General features: G+C 32.2%; 1 protein-coding gene across 7 annotated transcripts in view; it reads right to left on the reverse strand.

Moving 5' to 3' along the window:
• LOC111044471 (calcium/calmodulin-dependent protein kinase type 1) overlaps nucleotides 1–19,266 on the reverse strand; it is a 393,028-nt gene extending 373,762 nt beyond the window's left edge. For 2 of the 7 annotated variants that reach the window (XR_005573327.1, XM_039443134.1), the window contains exon 1: nucleotides 18,734–19,261. Coding sequence is in view for 4 of the 7 variants with exons in the window: in XM_039443134.1 (XP_039299068.1) it covers nucleotides 18,734–18,849 (116 nt within the window). In the remaining 3 variants the exon portion in view is untranslated. Of the gene's footprint in view, nucleotides 1–243; nucleotides 415–18,733 lie in introns of all 7 variants that reach the window. The other 5 variants (XM_039443137.1, XR_005573328.1, XM_039443135.1 and 2 more) reach the window with 5 other exon arrangements.

The raw sequence follows: 19,266 nt of genomic DNA on the forward strand, positions 1-19,266 counted from the left end.
AAAATATCCAACATAATTTTTCGTTGAACAAATTCTCCATATCATATGGACATGAAAATATAGTTTTTCACGTATAATTATTATTTATAGAACACTACGAGTTAAGAGTTGAGAAGAATAATAAGGAAAAATAAGTCGAAGAAGAAAATCAGGGGTAAACGTAAATTACGTACTCCAAAAAGGTTATTGAGCAATAAATATTTGAATTGAACGATTCTCCGTTACAATAAAAAAACAACTTACAATTCTTCATTGGCTGCTATGAAACAATGCAATGAAAATGTGGGCCAAATTCAAGATGACGAACCGGTCATGTTGAGGAAGGGGAACCAGTTTTGCTCACATGCCAACAACCAATTTGTATACGGACGGACATTCGCAAAGCTATGAGTAACTTCATTCTCAGGATCTGTTCTGTGAAGCACAAGCACACCTATTTGAAAAAATACATTCACTATTCATTTCAAACACGAATACTACTCAACTTTCTATGCAATGTAATTTAATAATAATATATTTATTTCCACAAAACAAGAAAAGAACAAAATAAACAAACAGCTTGTGCACTTTTAAGAAAATAACCAACTACTTATAACGATTATGATATAATGAAGTATAATACATAAAGGAAATTCATATACTGTATATTAATAAAGAAATAATAATACTGATAAATCTCATTTCTTCACCCACACTATAGAGCTATAGATAAAAATAAGTGGAAATAGTCAACCATGCAAGTGATAAAAATCACGTCCGCATGATGGAGCACAGTTAGAGAGCAATGCAGTTAGACAATGAACAAAACACAGTCAGAGAAAGCTGGCTGATACAAATTCAACAAAGAAAATATATGAAAAATCAATCTAATATTAATAGTCATAATAATCTATTATTCATTTCTTAAAAATTCAAGAATTTTTAATATCTCCGGTTCATTGCACATTCACTCAAACCCCATGGCATAAAACTAATCTTAATTAATAAACTCATCTTAATCAAGTCAATTAGATTAATACTGTAATAATAATAATAATAATAATAATAATAATAATAATAATATAATAATAATAATAATAATAATAATAATAGTAATAATAATGTAATAATAGATTAATAGTAATACTGCTAGTATTATTGCTCATTACATTCTATTTTATTGAGAGGTTCTCTGAACCATTTTCTTCATAGCACAATCATGTATGTTCTCATCTCAGATACTAATACTGTACTACGCATCTTTTATCTCACGGTTGCGTGTTTATGGAAAGGATATTATGTGATATCTTTTTCCAAGAATGGACAGTTATCTGTTTAAGCTCCGTCTAATTATGATGTTCAATCACAATATTATATTATCTCAATTCAAATTGCAATCCATCTTAATTCCGTTCAATTTTGCTAATTTTATTTTGTACAAATCTTTGAATAATATGAACTAAGAAAGTGATTACTTTGCATTCATATACAGTACATGACAGCATATATATATATATATATATATATATATATATATATATATATATATATATATAATATTGTAATCTACGTTTTTGCTCATTGAGTGTTATGTTGGCAACGATTATTGTGCATTTCATGATATATACACCAAACATTTTGTGGATGTCGTCCGAGCCTCAAAAGGAGGGCACTTATGATACACCATCATAAACTTGATGCTTCTGTGAGTAATTTTATGTGAGATTGGTTTGTGTGTATCGTTTTAAAAATAAATACATTTTTTGAAACTGGGACATTCATTTTTTTATCACTCTGTATAATTGAATCCATTAGATATTCAAGTATCATTTAAAAATAATTCGAGATTTTCAACAGAATGTTGTATGATCTCGGATATACAGTATTAAATTGCACTGTATCCTGTAATAGAGTCTAGAGCTTGTTTAGGAAAGAGCTGTAGAATGATGTGTATTATGTGCAACCTGAATGCATTGTGATGCCTGCTGGGCTAGAAAGTTACCTAAAATTGTGTGACTTCTGTCGGGGTGAACAAGAATACAAATACAAGTAGTGAGAACGAGAGATGGAATGTGTGCGAGATAGAAAAAAAGAGATAAACGGAGAAAGAGAGAAACAGATGGATTGACTTGAGAGAAGCCAGGAGAGAGGCAAAAGCCGACCTATTGCCGCAAGCGAATTAACAGACTACAGACCCTAATAAAATCTAGGCTAATGAAAATAATAATAACAAAATGAAGGTAATGAAGGTATAGATCATACTGATGATGAGACTTTTGATCTAGCTCATTAATTATAGAGATCAATAGGTAGAAACGTTCAACGATTATCAAAAATTCATATTTACTTCAAATAAATTCAATTATTCATCAACATAAACTGCAAGATTGTGGGACTGCCAGTAAAGTAGGATACCCGTGTCCTACCAGCGAGATCATACAATATACAATATTATGAATTCATTATCATCTACTAATCACAAGAAATAATGAATTTTCCATTAGTTATTTTAAAATAATACACAGAAAAGAGAAAGAGGAGAAATATTATGCGATCAAGGATGGGAAATTATTTATCTGAAGATGGTCTAACTACAGACACTACTGGTCTTACTTATGTTTGGCAAGTTCTTGTCCTTGCTGATGATTTGAGATAAGAAAAGGTTATACTTCGACTGTAAAATGGAATCAAATATCGAACCAGTATTCTTGTTTCATTGATGCCACCCAGAAGCCAGCACCAAGCAAGATAATTATCAATACCCGTACAGGGCAGTGCTAAGAAACCTACTTAGCACTTACCAGCTGATTAAACATAGCTAATATCTGTTGGTGCAACCCAGCATTTAAGCCCTGAACCAACTTCCATCTATTTACTTAGGAAAACTACATCACTACTTACACTGAGAGCAAACTGTCCACGGAAACTTTGTAACATTACATAACGCGCATACGTTGATGCGGTTTTACTCGAGAGCTTTCCTCAAATTATTTCAGCTCAAACTAAAATAAAACGAAGAGGGCCTTCGATTATTTGTTTAGTGGCTGTGACTCATCGCAAGTATTCGATATTGTCTATATATTTTTTGCTGATGATGATGCCCACATGAATTTTAAGCTTGTGCTTGGGTAATGAGGCGGATGATGATGAGTGGACTACAGTTTTAAGTGGGTCCCGAACCACCGGAAAGCGATTTTTAAGCTCATATGGTATTTAAAGGAGTTTGGCTGTTAAAGTTGTCACCATTACAACGGGAGTAGCAGGCGCGTGAAGCTTTACTTATTATATCGATAGGTTACCAGCGCGCGACAATGAAACCGAATCACTTCTCCGATGATGTCTACTTAGGCCAATTCCCAAATCACTTGCACATGATTCGGCATCAAAAACTAATGTTGGCAACATCCATAGCAGCACAATTTCAAGTTTTATATTACATCCTTCTTGTTCCTCTATTACCCATTAACACAATTTGTAAACTATTACATGAATTAATCACATAGCAATGTTATTAATAATGAAGATGTAGGAATAGAAACTAATATGTCACTGCTTCATATCACAATAATATTTGCTCGTTAGTCTTTTATACTGGATTGCAATAAAAATCATTTGAAAAAACCAATCACAATGGTGAATATACAAAGTACTTCTGTACAGATACTAAAGCCAGTATGGACATATGGTATACAACTTTGGGGGTGTACCAAAGACAGCAACATCAATGTAATACAACGGTTCCAGAACAAGGTGCTGAGGAACATTGTGGATGCTCCTTGGTATGTCAGGAACTCTTCATAGAGACCTGCACGTCGACCTGGTGTCCACCGAGATCCAGAGGCATGCGGAGAGGCACGATGCGCGACTGCACCAACACGACAACGTTGAAGCGATCCAGCTGCTAGACAATAGAGGGTTGGTGCGGAGGCTCAAAAGGAGGAAACCGTATGAGCTAGTGTAGTGCTTGTTCAATTAGTGTCCAGTGAAAGAGCAGAGCAGTGATTGAGTGAATCTAGCTTCTATAGTACAGTCATAAGTGTACATATTAATTAAACAATCAATATCATTAAGAATATCTAATGAGATATTCGCTGTTAACATTTTAAAGTAGTATGTTAGGATAGAAAAAATTAGCTCATTAGTCTCTAGACTAGATAGCTATAGTATTGACAATAAAAAAAACAAAAAAAAACAATGGTGAATATTTCGAATGGAATATATCTAATTGGACACTAGGACAGTCAGAAATTTTATATTATACGTATTCTTGTCTCAGTGACGAATAACAAAGCCGTTTGTATTAATTCGTATTTGAATGCAAAAAATACTATTATTATTTGTAGAATCTCTACAATGAATGAAAATATTGAAATGTTGTAGATTTCATGTTTTTAAATATTCGTATTCAATAATTGATCTTTCTCTAAGATTATCATGGACTAGACACTTCTTATGTTAATATGGTCGCATTTTAGAACTATAGAGTCTAATCTCCGTTTTCTTTTCACATATTAGCTGGAACAGCTAAGGGCTGGAACATATAAGGATGGAACAGCATAGGGTAGAACACACTCGACATACACGTACACTGCGCAACATGTATATGCGCAATTAGAACATTATCATGGTGTGCTGATGAGGGATGATGTTGTTTACTGATCAGGCCCATCCACAATAAATTGCTTCATCAAAAACACATTCAAAATTTCCATATCAATCCAAAAAACGTGCGGTGTAAGGTGAATAAGACGATAAAATATACACATTCATTTTAAGCAAATTGGAGATTTGAATTGGAAATTCAATAGAAAAAGACATTTTTGAAAATTATTGAAGGGAAATAAATAAGTTTCCAAAGTCTTCAAACCTTTAATTTAAATTGCACTTGATTTTGATTGGAAAATAAAAATATTACAAATGGAAACGTTTAGTATTTGATTAAAACACGTTCAAGTTATATTGCATGAGATCTTGTACGATTAAGTAAAACGACATATGAACGATTCAGATGTTTTAGAATAGATTGTGTGTTTGTTGCATATGATCTGGTTGATGTGGTCATTTACGCACGTACAGGTATAGTTAGTTAGCTCCAACATTTGATCTCGATACAAAAACTGTCGGCAGAGTTTTCTCAAACCGGATGTATTTATAGAAAGGAGACAGATAACTAATTTAACACTTTTAATAATTATTAAAAACAATGATAGGTTGAACAGACCGATGGAGATCTACATGCGTACTCAAAATTATTTTTTCAAATGGGAATATGGTCATGATTCATGATTGCGATACAGAATTTCAAGAGAATATCAATGGCGAAAACCGCACATCGATATCTGAAACATTTAAAGATACTAATAAAACATACAGAAATAAAATACATGAGTACACTGAGAATCTAAAAAATCTTTACTATATAATTTTACTTTTTCAAGTGTTAGTCAATGACTAAGAGAGAAACTTCTTAGTAGATACAAACTTCTACTCACATAATTATTAACACTTTGAATAAAAAAGTATTTGTATCTTCAAATGAATCTATGAAATTATTTGATATTTTTATGTGCGGTTTTCACCATTCATTTTCTCTTGAAATTATGTTTTTGAAACATGAACCACTTGAAACCTTTCTTTTAAAAAAAGTTTAATTTAATATGGCAGACCAATATTTTGAAGCTTCAGAAAAATAGTTTTTTCAATTCGAATAGGATCCTCATTGTAGGAACAACCTCGTTGTAGGAACAACCTACTGTCAAATTATCTTTGGAAAAGGAATATTAAGCTGTTAATTTCCATAATTTTCACCAACCCTGTACGCCTATGTGAATCATTAGAATTTAATAGTTTAGGTACTCCGTATGGATAAATGATTCAGAATCAAAATTCAAAACCTATAAATTAAAAATACTAACCTTATTCATCAAGCGTATATGTTACTGTCAAACAGGCAGGCAGGCAGACATTTACGAAAAGCGAATTAATGTTAAAGTTGTAAATTAAATATGTTGTATATTAATCAGCTGAAACCACGTGTCGGCGCATAAAGGACAGTTTGTGTGATAACTTCCAAATAGCATCAGCTATTTTAAATGAATGGAGGAATTGTAGAAATTGCATGCAATTGATAATCCAACTTACTAAATGATAAATCACAACAAAAGAGTAATAACTTTTGAACAACTAAATTACGACATAAAAAATGATGTTTATCCTTGTTATTTCAAAGTTATTTTGTTACATCCTAAAAAAGGACGAAGGAGTAAGTTAATTTCGATGTCCAACGAACTTGATCTGCAATAAGGTTCTAAGAATAAGTGTTCAACATTTGAAGCTGATTGATCAAATCGTTCAAAATTTATTGTAGAACATACGTACAGACAAACAGACTGACACACAAACGGGCTGCGATTTTAGCCTTGAGTCATAAGTAAGAACTCGCTAACGCTCTTTCAATTGTTTATAAATAGGATTTTTTGTTGTTTAGCAACGTATACCTACGTATAGTTCAAGGGTTTGATTTGGGAGATGTAAGAAAAATGTAATAGAGCATCGAGAATATTATGAGATAGTCCCTATTGTAAATAAGTTCTCAATCCCTAAGAAAATAAGTACTTACTTAATGTAAGTAAGTTAGAGTAAATAACAGAGTTCCTCTCCTTAACATAAAAATAAGGAGTACACCAAAGTGGTTTAACGTTTTTTGTTTGTCATTTGACATCATTGCTTGGAAGTTTGGACTGCACAAGAAAATATAACAATTTTATTCATTTATTTTCACATTGAAATGTACACAAATGTATGTCTATTACCCGTGTACTCGAAGGTTATTTCTTATGAATATTAATATAATTGATCAACGATAAAGATTCTTTGTGTTGTTTTCATAGAAATAACATAAAATTTGTATTTATTTGAAAATTTGCTCTAACTATAATATTGAATTCTTCTATGTTCATGATTATCCAATTAAAATGATTGAATTTATTGTAAGACTGTAGTCAAATAAATTCTATATCAATTAAAAAAGTAACTTTATTTGCTTCCTTTACACGGAGCAGTATCACAGCTTCTACGGGATCCTGCCCGGTACTGTAATCGGACTCATTTACGTAGGGTGATCCAATTAGCTATTAGTGGATAAATAATTAGGTTATAAGATATTCAAGTCGGGGTTTGGGTGGTTTAGTAGTCAAGAATAAAATGTCAAAAATGATGTTAAAAGTTCACATAAACATAGAACAAAACTGCTTCGATGCCGAGTGGTACAGGACAAAACATTTCATCGAATTTTCAGTGCCATAACCTAAATGAATGAAATGTTGTTGAAATCTTACACCTTGAAAGTTTATCTTACAGGTTGAAAGATTACACTGAGAATTCTATTTTCTCAGGATATTTGGGGGACTTTTAACTTTCAGACCAATTAGCAATTCAGACCAATTTTTATTTAAAATGCTTGTTTGTTTTTTGCTCCGAAAATGAGCTAAGAAAAGAAAGTGTCTGTAAAACGTACTGGATCAGCCTTTATATTAGTATACAAAAGCCTGTAGATTATTTAATAAATAAAACAGGTAAAAGTATCTGTAGATTTAACTTATTTAATAAATTTATCATTTCAATAAGCTATAGATTATAAAATTATTTGATCACCGATAGAATCCGAAATGAACAAGCAATTGACATGAGTAGATTCAAAGCTGAACTGCAGACTAGGCTTACTTAATTTTCGTTATGGAATTAAATGGGATGGCTATGTGCAATCAACCCTATACTCGGTTAACGATGTCGATTGCCTCGGCATGTGCGTTCTTCTTTTTCTTCACTCTAGCTATATTAATAATTATATAATGTACGATAGCCTAAACTGTAGCCTACTGTTTTCTTGAGTACTCACACGACTACATACACACACACACACACACACACACACACACACACACACACACACACACACACACACACACCAATACACCATGTTTAATGAGCAATAGTAAGTAACCATAGACTACTACGTTAGGAGTGATAATAATAACCACCATTCTCCTCATTAGTTTCAAAAAATTATTAAAACTGTAATCAACTAGAAGATTTTCGAGTGACAAAGAGTATGTTTTAATGTCAATTATTGTAGAAATAAAATAACCCTTCGTTGACACAATGTTTGCTTACATTGAAAAATCTTTTGCTCCTTATAGGTATCTCAGTTCTCAAAAGAAGAATACGTAATAGGGAACTGAATTAAAATAAAGCAATTAGAGAAGATGAAGAATAAGAATAAGAAAAGAAGAAGAAGAAGAAGTTGTAGTAGAAGAAGATGAATAAGATGAAGAATACGGAAGAAGTGGGAGTTAGAGAAAGAGGAACGAGAGAGAAGAAGAAGAAGATAAATTTGAAATTTATTAGATTCGTTCTCGTTATTTGAATAAGTGATAATTCCATCTTACCTTTTCAAGTGCATGTGATCTTGGTGAATAATATAACTGGTATAAATACCAGAAACTCCTATATTATGTGGCATAATTATAGGAATGAAAGAACGTTTCATCAAACGAAAATATTTTCAAGGAGAGAATCATCGCATTTCCGGGAAAGGAATAAGAGTCTCGAGATGGAAATGAATTTATTTTTTTCAGTGAGTGTAGAAAAGGCATTTAGAGGAAGATGGATCCTCAATAAACTGATTGAATTTACTGTTGGCTTTGGAAGTTCCTCTTCAAAAGAGTAAGCTTCTTAGAAATCTCTATGCTCTCGAAAGTTGAGTAAGTCCTCTCAATTTGAACTTGATATTCACAATTCAGAAGCTTTCCTAAGTACGTCGACTTCGAGTAATGTTTACAAGTGAATCTGGTCGGAATTATTGTCTTTGAGGTTGAGTGGTAGAGAGGACTTAAAAGTCCTAACTCCGCCTAATAAGGAATTTTTTCATTTCATTTCATTGTCTCAAATTTGCTTGTTGCGCTGAAGCTCAGCCCACTCAAAATACTAAACTGCTCTTCAATATTTCCTTAAAGTAATTCTCGTTTCCATTAAACACCAAACATTAAGCTGTCTTAAGTTAACTAAACAATAGCTAATAGTCTCATTCAAACACGAATTCCGCTCATTGTCGGCAAGCAAAATTTGTGAAGCACCCACCGTTTAATCACAAATTGCTCTTTGGAATCTATTGTTAACTGATATTTCCCGTAATGTTGATAACAAAAAAGGTCATATCCTTCAATTCAAGTAGATATGTAATCTAAATTGTATAAAACAATGAAGTTTTAACGTTAAAAGCTCCTTTTGAAATAATACCGTTAAGAAGACATCCTAGTTTTTTGAAGTAAATAACTTGGGATTTATAGCTAATTAAAAACCGACATAAAATAAATAGTATTGTGAGGCAACGGCCAAGTCATGAAAAAAATTCAACAATTAGTTTCAGATAGAGATTATTATATATTCAATTGGTATTTATGAAATGAAAAGTATAGTTTGAATGGTAATTAAATAATCTTACTAATGATTCATGATGGAATGGAATTGTAACTTGAACCTGGATCGTATAAGTAGTAGTAGTAAAACAACCTATATTGACCAAATTATATTTAACAATACAATAATAGAATTTATTACACAATAAATTAAATTATATTGATATTATTAGGTTGGTGACTGGCATAAATAACCTTTGAAGTTGTCTGCCAGGTGTCGATCATAGTCTAATAATTGAATTCCAATATCAAATACTTTCTCAAATTCAAAGCCGCTATCAGAAATGCTGTCAATCTATCCCAACTCTTCCCGTTCAGCCATTCGATAACCTCAACCTCCGAGAGTCTACATTTCCCAAGCCATGTTCTTCGGACACCCGCCAATATCGGACAAACCCCCATAAAATGAAACATGTCCTCTTTCTCGGCCAAATTGCTTAAGGAACACAACCACTGTCTCTCCTCTCTTCCATGCGCAAAGTTGAGATAGAAGAGTGAACCTCTTGCTTTAAGATTCAAACTTATCTTTTTTCTATCGTAGCCGGAGTTTAGATAAGATTTAACATCACTCCGCTGTTCTAATCGTTTATACAGCGGATGAAATTCTGCTTCATTAGCTCTCCTTACCCATTCAACGCTCATTTCCTCTTTCATTCCTTAGTACATGAAACTGAATTCATTTTTCCATCCAGTCCTATCAATCAAACATCTCACAAGGTTACAGTCCAATTCCTCGTCCCATCTCATCCACTCCCTACACCAAAAACTCTTCCTTCTCAATACTTTTTCTGTTAACTCTCTAGGCAGTCTTCCCCTGGATAGTCTCATAACTCTGAACACATACTCCACATGTAATATTAAAACAAACATAAATGTATGCTCAATATCAAGTTCCAGGTGCAGAACATAATTAGGTGTTGCCTGTGGCAGCATTAAAAATTTTTAGCTAAAAATCGTTACAAAAGTCTCTAGCATGTCTGGATCGTATATAGTACAATTTCTTAAAAATTCAATTCATTTCCTCCTAGCTCTCCTCATGAACAACTAGTTCATGAATAAATACAAAAACGTCATTAAACCTGAACAATTTCTTACAAATACTATCCACTAATGATTAAGCCATACCGGATTCAAAAATCGTTGAATCAAATGCTAGAAACATAAACCTGCGTAGAAAAACGAGTTCTCTAGAAAATTAATTTGCTGTTCAATTGAAAGTACGCCTTTATAGCTTTATTCTGACAAATAATAAATATTTATAGACATTTCCCAAGAGCAAATAAGAATTATTGGAAAAACCAGTTGTGCGATTTTTATATTTATTTTTGTAATGAGAAACCAATTTCCACAATCAACTTATCTTTATTGCTTTCCTGAAGAATAAAATGCATTTATTCCTCAGATATTTCTCATTTTTTTAATATTTCAAAGCTACACAAATTATTCCAATGCATTACACATAAAATTATCACACGATCACACCATGTACAAAATATCAACACAAAAGTGATCAGGAGAGATACGACATGTATTCTAGGCACTTCATGATTTAAACCTGGTATATTAAAGACGATCATGAATGAGATTGATTTGAAGTTGCAATGATTATGAATACTACAATTGCTACCAACAGTCTCTTGCCGATGCTAAACTAAAGATTACCGGCAGAAGTGTTAGTAGAGGATAATCGAGTTTTTCTTGTTTAAGAATTCACAAATGAAATATATTTATGTTTTGACGAAATCAGAGAAACTAAGGAATACAATTGGCTGATCAACTCGCAGCTGAAAAAGGTACAACATGCAAATCGAGATATTATGCCCTAAATTTATCAATAATAATTACAATATTGTGGTTCGGTATATTTGAGAATTTCATTGTTATGCGTTATTGATAGCATAGAGAGGTGGATTATTCCCAAATATATGTTACATTAAAATTCGTTCAAAATGAAATTTAAAGCCCTATGGATCTGCAAATAATTTTAAAATAATATTTATTTATTCAACAATGATGAATTAAATATAGCCTATATTATATATATAACAGTGTTTTCTGTGTTTCAGTGTTTTATATATATATATATATATATATATATATATATATATATATATATATATATATATAAAAAACAGAAGACACTTTAAGTTTGTAATATGAATTAAAACAAGAGACATAATACATAAATAGATTGAAAACACTTAGAAACTTACATTTAAACGAAAATTTTCGTGTCTGGGCCCCCTTTGTCAATCAAACAGGAAGTGAAGTAGTGTAGATTTGAACATTCCAACGGTCGTGACCACAGAGACGCGGTAGAGAAGTTGTGTAGACCATAGAGCATAGACGAACAGAGGCGCACTGATTGAAGGAGCGTTATGGGATTAGTTGGTGGGCTATTATGGGTTACAAGTGGGAGATTTCAAATTTGAGTGGGTTATGGATAAGGAAAGGTGTAGATTATGAATTGATAGAAAAGAGGAGATTTAAAATTAGAAATCCGAAATGAAGTAGAATAAAATTGGAAAATGGAATTATAGAATTGAATTGGAATGAATTTTATTTTTATTTTTATTGACAAAGTCTTCCTGGTTGATTGACAAAGGGGGCCCAGCTCCCGAAAATTCTCGTTTAAATGTAAGTTTTCAAGTGTTTTTAATCTATCCGCGTCGTGGTGTGTATCCTGTTTATATACATACATATATATATATATATATATATATATATATATATATATATATATATATATATATATATATATAGTCTTATGTTATGTGAAACTTAACTTAATTTTCGGAAACTGAGTTTCCTTGTTTCCTTCTCAACTTTATGTCCGTTGACAGGACCCGTTTGATTTCAAACTGCAGTCTGCTCGGTTGAAGAAGGAAACTCAGTTCCGAAAATTTCCCCATTTCTAATGTAAGTTTTCAAGTGTTTACAATATATTTATCTCTTGTGTCTCCTGTTTCAATTTATGTATATATATATATAGAATAATAATAATATTTAGATTTATCTTTCACCTAGAATTCTGAACGTGGAATATTATCTATCAATATGAGTATGAGTGATATTTAAAAGCTTTTTTTTAGAACAATATTATTAGAACGCTTATGAGTTAAAAGAGACCTTTTTGCAAAAACCGATTCAGGAATTACGAGTAACAGTCACTCACATACATAACTACAATAGTAGTACATAATACACTTCATATTATATTGAAGCTAATGATGTCATTCAAATATATAAATCTTTATCAAATAATATTCATTACCTTATGCGCTCTAAGCATGTACGTAATGAAAAATAAATGTGAAGGCTATGGATGAAGTTAATATTACTTAGGCCTAGTGTTAGGCCCATCGTGTTGAAAAGATAGAACTATCGAATCATAAAGTTGAACCTGACAGATTAGGGAGGAGTCAGATACCATCTACTCAGTAATGGGAATGGTAATGAGATTTTAGTAAGTTTTTAACAAGTTGAGAGCAGATGACTGACTACAAGGTCTACATCACTTTCCTATTCTCACTTCTTTGAGCTGTTCTTAGTTCGCTTCTTTTCAAGCATTTCCATTTCAAGCTGAATGAGCACCCATCTTCAACTTAGCTGACATTTCCAGTCTTCAAGCACAGTTACTGTAAATCGAATTGCTGGAATACTCTAATACTTTATACTCTAATACTCAATTACTGGTATTCACAAACTATTTTTTTCAATTTCCAGATGTACTATTAACTTGTACTGTTTGTTATATAATATTATTGTATTGGTAATTTTTTTAGGACGAACAAAGAAGTATATGAAAGAAGCATTTGGTGAACATGAAACATTAAAGAAAAGTTTTGGAATGATATTGTATGATTGATAAGGGTCATTCATTTATGACATCAACTACTTACTAATCAGCATGCAAACAAGATAAACGAGAGACATTTAAGCAATAACCAATTGCTTCATCACTGGCCTTTGAATGATGAGTGAACTGTGCTGACTTTTGCATTAAAATTTTCGAAAATCCTCAACAGATTGATTGCATGGGTCACATGAGAACAGAGGTCAAGACAAGATAAGAAAATTTACTTCAGAGGGAGTACTATACATTGCGGTGATCGCTTTTAAATTTGAATAATATTTCTTTTCGTCGGAGAAGAAATTTGGACTTGTGAAGTCGCTCTTAAAACAAATTTTCTCTTCTAAAACTAATCTTGTATTTATTTTTTTGTGAAAAATATTATTTCTATATATTAAGAACTTTTCCGGTGGGGAAAAAATTCACAAAGTTGTCATTGACAATGTCTTCTGTTTTTCAGTGAATGAATTTTCATTTTATTTGTATACAAAAGCTGAAAAATTTAATTTTTTCGTTTCAGAACTTGATTAGGTAGTTTTTGAAGGCGTCAGAAATGGGTTTCCAAGACGGAGGCAGATTGGTTTCAAAACACAAAAATCTTTATAATTAATGTTATGAATACCAATTTATTTCACGCGGTCACGAAAGCAAATTAATATTAAAATCAAGATTATCCTCAGTGTTGAAATGTAAACTGGTAAAATGGCCGAAACTGGCCGTGAGGAACGAGCCTCTGTCGAACCTCGATATTTCATGGGTCATATAGATATCTATCTTCAAAAGCAATTAATTATAGCTGGAACAACAAGGTTAGAGGTTTATGGCTGCACTGCATATGGCTGAATATTATAGCATAGCCTTGAAATCAACTGGAAACCGATCAAGCTTGACTTAATGTTGATTCTAATATTTACTCACATTACTTCAAAATCCTTTTAAGGCTAACACTTTATTTCGTAAAATAAAAATTGAATATTTTCGTGTTTATAGAAAGAAACAAACAAGCGGTGAAAATTAAGCTAATAGTAATTTAGTACATCTAATAATGTTGCTCTATATACATTATCTTCATCAAGGCTGCTTTTTATAATCCACAACTATCTTGGTTTTGCAATTCCTACTTATATGAATATTCTGACTTTTCTGAGAACAGAAAGAGTGTTTTTGGTCATAATGATGACCATATGAGCTGTAGGCTTGACTTGAGAGATGGGAGGAATGATGATGAAGAGAGAAGAATCAGTTCTAGGTAGACTCCGAACCACGGTATTTTCGATCCTTATCTTATCTTCACCATTATTTTTCTGCATCACTGATTTCTAGTTTCAGCATGACCTGAGACCCGAACTTTTGCATGGCTAATCATGACGAATGTTTCAATTCAAAAACTCCGGTTTAGAATGAATTCAGATTTCCGAATAACTGAGGCGAAAATTAGTACAGCATTGCTAATCAAAACTAAACTGAAAACAGCAAAACATGTGTTCGAAGAATAGGATAGTCTTATTCTTGTTCTTTCGAAAAGAAGAGAAGTTTATTTTTGTTTTACGATCAAACAGTGAACAGTAAAGAATGGGCGAGAATAGAACAAAATTGAAGAGGGAAAAATAAAATTCGGTATCTATTTAAAAAGAATCTTTCGTATTCAAAGAAATGTGAATTTAATTGAAAGTTGTGAGGAAAATGCGAGTGGAATGATCAAGGCATCTTGGCGGAGTCATGCCAACACCAGAAATAGCATTTCCTTCTCATAAATATTTAACGGAATAGATTTATTTAAAAAAAGGTTAATTCTAAGTTAGATAAAATTTTTCCTCAAAATAAAATGAAAAATCAACTAAGGAGGGCTAAGAGGGTATGTTTGTAGGCCTAAATGATTTCAAATAACAAAATGGGGATTCGAAATTTCAAAAACAATTCTATAAATTTATAAAATAATATTCACGTGAATATTAGACTGAGGATGATTGGGGAAAGCAGAAATTTTCAAGGCTAATTCTTGAAACGTTAGTAAACAGACTAAATTTGGATCTTTTATGTTTCCCATCTCCTATTGTCTTAATTTTATAATTGAATACTTTTATTTTCAAATGTTTATTATTCTTCAAGGTTATTAATCAAGCTTGAATTTATATTAAATTTGTTAACTACTTTGCTGATTTGAATAAAAAAATAAGTTAATTATTCGTTTTGAACATTATTTACTTGTCCTTATCGAATAGTAAACACTTCATATTTGAAGGGTGTGGATGTAATTAGTGAAAGAAAGTTACGCCTTCAATTAAGAGAGTGTCATCCCAATCAACATGATGCACACCCCTGTAGCCTGCATAACCCAATCCGTGTTAATGGTTTGCATACCCTGCCCCAGCACAGAACTGGGTCATTGCGATGCCAAGCGCTTTGGGCATCTTCCCGCTATACGCCTGTAGGCTCAACTCATATATTCATTCAAACCTTAACTCAATAATGTAAGATGTAGGTTACCTTTGTATCAGTAAATAGAATAGATATTTATTTATCTATTTATTTAAAATAACATAAAAAAATTAAAATAAAAATCTGTATAAAACGACCAATTCCAGTATCTACTTGGAATTTCCAATAACTTTGCAAGTTCATAATGATCCAATTACTACGCAACCCTAATTTATAAAGCATATTTCAACGGTTACTTGTGGAGGCGGCAATATTTGTATCGGAAACAGATAACCTTCTTGTGAGATGCGTTGCATGCTATGATGCTACAAGTTACTTTATTCAATTCCAAGAGCTTTAAAAGCTTCAAGAGTCTGATAGAGAAAAACATTTGATTACTATCAATGGCATTTACGTTTCATTCTCAATAGCGATCAGGTGTTTAATAACGATTCCTAGGAATCTCGACCGTATACCTCTAATGATGCAACCAACTGTATGGTGATGCTCTGGCAATGCTCATAGCTTTAAGTATTTATTTGATTTTCTCTTTTAAAAGAATTGGTTCTACAATTTCGATGGGTATAATTGCACACTAAACTCCATCTTTAAGCGAATGTATCGAGGTTTCATGAAAAATGTAAGGATTTCTGAGCTCCTAAATCTTCTGTTCTGAATTCTGGCTTTTCACTTATTCATTCAGATGAATCCATGCCTTATCACTATAATATAATAGTTTCTTTATTTTATTTCAAAATAATATAACTTAAATAGAATAATAATAACATAAATTTCAAATTTATTAAACACCTTAACAATATTGCGATTTAAAGGTAAAACTATTGATAGTAAAACATTGTGGAATGTTTTTCTCTATCAGTTTTAAAGCTCTTGGAATTGAATAAAGTAACTTGTAGCATCATATCATGCAACGCATCTCACAAGAAGGTTATCTGTTTCCGATACAAATATTGCCGCCTCCACAAGTAACCGTTGAAATATGCTTTATAAATTAGGGTTGCGTAGTAATTTTGTACTTGCAAAGTTATTGGAAATTCCAATTAGATACTAGAATTGGTCGTTTTATACACATAAAATATGAATAGGCTACTAATTCTACTGTATGTGATTTCATTGAAATTTAACCAGGAAAGTATATTTACCGTGAAGAAAGCATCCGGAAAAATACCTTCCAAACTTCTATATTATTGAATTTCGAAAAGTCAAGGCGATTGTTACGCTTGTCTTATTGCATCAAAGAGGAAATCTCTAGAGAAATTTCACATACTATACTTGAAAGAGACAAATCTGGCAGAAAAAGCCGGGGAAAATTGTTTTGTGGAGCGTTCCATGATGAAGATATAGCTGGTGATTGCTTTTCCTGATATTTTCCGAGAGAAATAAACTAAGAGACAGCTTAATTGAGCGAGTCGGCTACAGTCTTGGCAAAAGCTACCTCCATTGTTCTTCTCCCACATCGCATCTCTAAAGCGACTATGACGACATCTTAATAGCAATTTAATGACAATTCATTCAAATAAATTGCATTTTTGGATTATATGCTTACGCGACTCTCAATGGATTTCTCATCTGCTAACTTCAGTTGTAGATTGAATTTTAGCAAGAACTGTACCGGAACACCCAAAATTTAAACTGTCAAAACAATTATCCAGAATAGAATTTTATTCAAATGATTAGAAATAAGACAATTGTTGATTGAGAAGTACTGAATAACGATAGTTGAGATTTGTTCTGGCTTGTCAGCTATGATTTCAAGGTTGACCACTTGTTGATAGAATATGGTATGCTTATAACTGTAGGCTCCAAGAGCCCTCATGTGTCAGTTCTATAAATTCAAATCCACTCTAAATGTAAGGAATTGAAACATTTTCAGGGCAGTGTAATATAATAATTATGAGGATGATTAAATGAAAAAAAAAACAATTCCAGATAGGAAGTGGTTATCATAGAAGCAAATGCTCTCCTCCAAGTGATATTATGTTGTCAATATCAATGTTTTATATCTTCGGGATATTATTTATGATCATAGTAATCTTAATTATGCTTATTCTTCTTGTTTACTGCAAATAAATTCACTAAAATCTACGTTATTACTAGTTTTGATAACTGTCATTAGTTTGATTGAAAATTTGGCCAAGAGTCCCACAAGTTTGCATAAGTTCTATGAAATGAAAAAATTACGAAATACATATGATTTTAAACGTTCTTTTAAATTACTAGATTTTAAACGTTCATCAGTCGTCAAAGTTCTTGCATTAATTTGTTTTAGACAAAGTTACAGACCTAAAGAATTGGTTAACTGTTGAAAGTAGAGTAGGCTATGATGAATGAAAACTGACTCGATATAGGTACGGTAATAATCACGAACTTCTTACCAATAAATCACTCGTATCTTTGAAAATAGTCAGACTTACTATGTAAGTAAGATTGAAATCAGTTGACATGTCATGCTTCTTACACGACTGTAACTTGACATGCATTGAGGTTAGGAACGGATGAGACGTAAAATTTTGTTTTAGAAACAAGGTTTCATCACATTTTTATCAAATCACATTCATCATATTGAGAAAAAACACTTATGATCAATAGTTTGCCTGTAGATACAGTTTAAATGATACACCAAAGCAAAGCGCAAGTTTTTCTCATCTGTAAAAGTTGATTTCATTGAGAAAAAGATATATTCACATATTTAGGGATATTTCTAAATAGGCCCTATATGTAAAGAACTTTGAATATTTTTTTATACTAATTTGATTGCTTTCACCTGATATTCCGTTTGTTTTCACCATAAAACTTATAAAGAAGTTTACCTCTAACCTCAAAAAGCTTGACATTTAGCAACTTGACAGCCAATGCTCACATATGTGAACCATCAATAAATATACAAATTCGGTAATATAGAGCAGTTTATATGAAAATTCGATAAAATAAAGCAGTTAATATCACTTGAAAGTTTCAAAAGTTGTATGAAAACTTATCAACTCACGTTCCAAGCAGTTCTTTGAGTATGTACTTGTCCTCAACAGTCGGTGGCTTATCGGAATCCTTGCCATCTTTTTTTGTCTTCTTAGTAGAATCCTTATTCTTCCCAAAAAGAGGCATATTGAATGAGTCCGGTCAGCTTCACATGCAATCAAGCGCAGAAAAGATTTATAACCTCACAATGTAACCTGCTAACTTCACGCTCTTATCAGCTGATTTGACACGTGTCTGAATGTAACCAAGACTGAATATGAATCTAACCAAGTTGCAAGTGAGAAGTGACACTGATCCAACAAAGACTTTCAGCGCACGTTATAGAAACATGATGCGCGCGAAAAACACATTGTCAATTCAAGAAATTAACACCACTGGCACTTGACGTTTGTGGTACTGGCGGACAAGTGTATCGCGTAGAATGTCAGATGGGAATGATAGCTGATGGCGCGTCGATCGGTAGAACTATTCACGCCGAAGCAAATGCGCAATCTCCCAGATAGAGTGCAGCTCTGCGCCGGCCTCTACGTCAAAAAGTCGGCC

Source organism: Nilaparvata lugens, chromosome X, assembly GCF_014356525.2.
Source record: "Nilaparvata lugens isolate BPH chromosome X, ASM1435652v1, whole genome shotgun sequence".
In the NCBI taxonomy this organism is placed as follows: domain Eukaryota; kingdom Metazoa; phylum Arthropoda; class Insecta; order Hemiptera; family Delphacidae; genus Nilaparvata; species Nilaparvata lugens.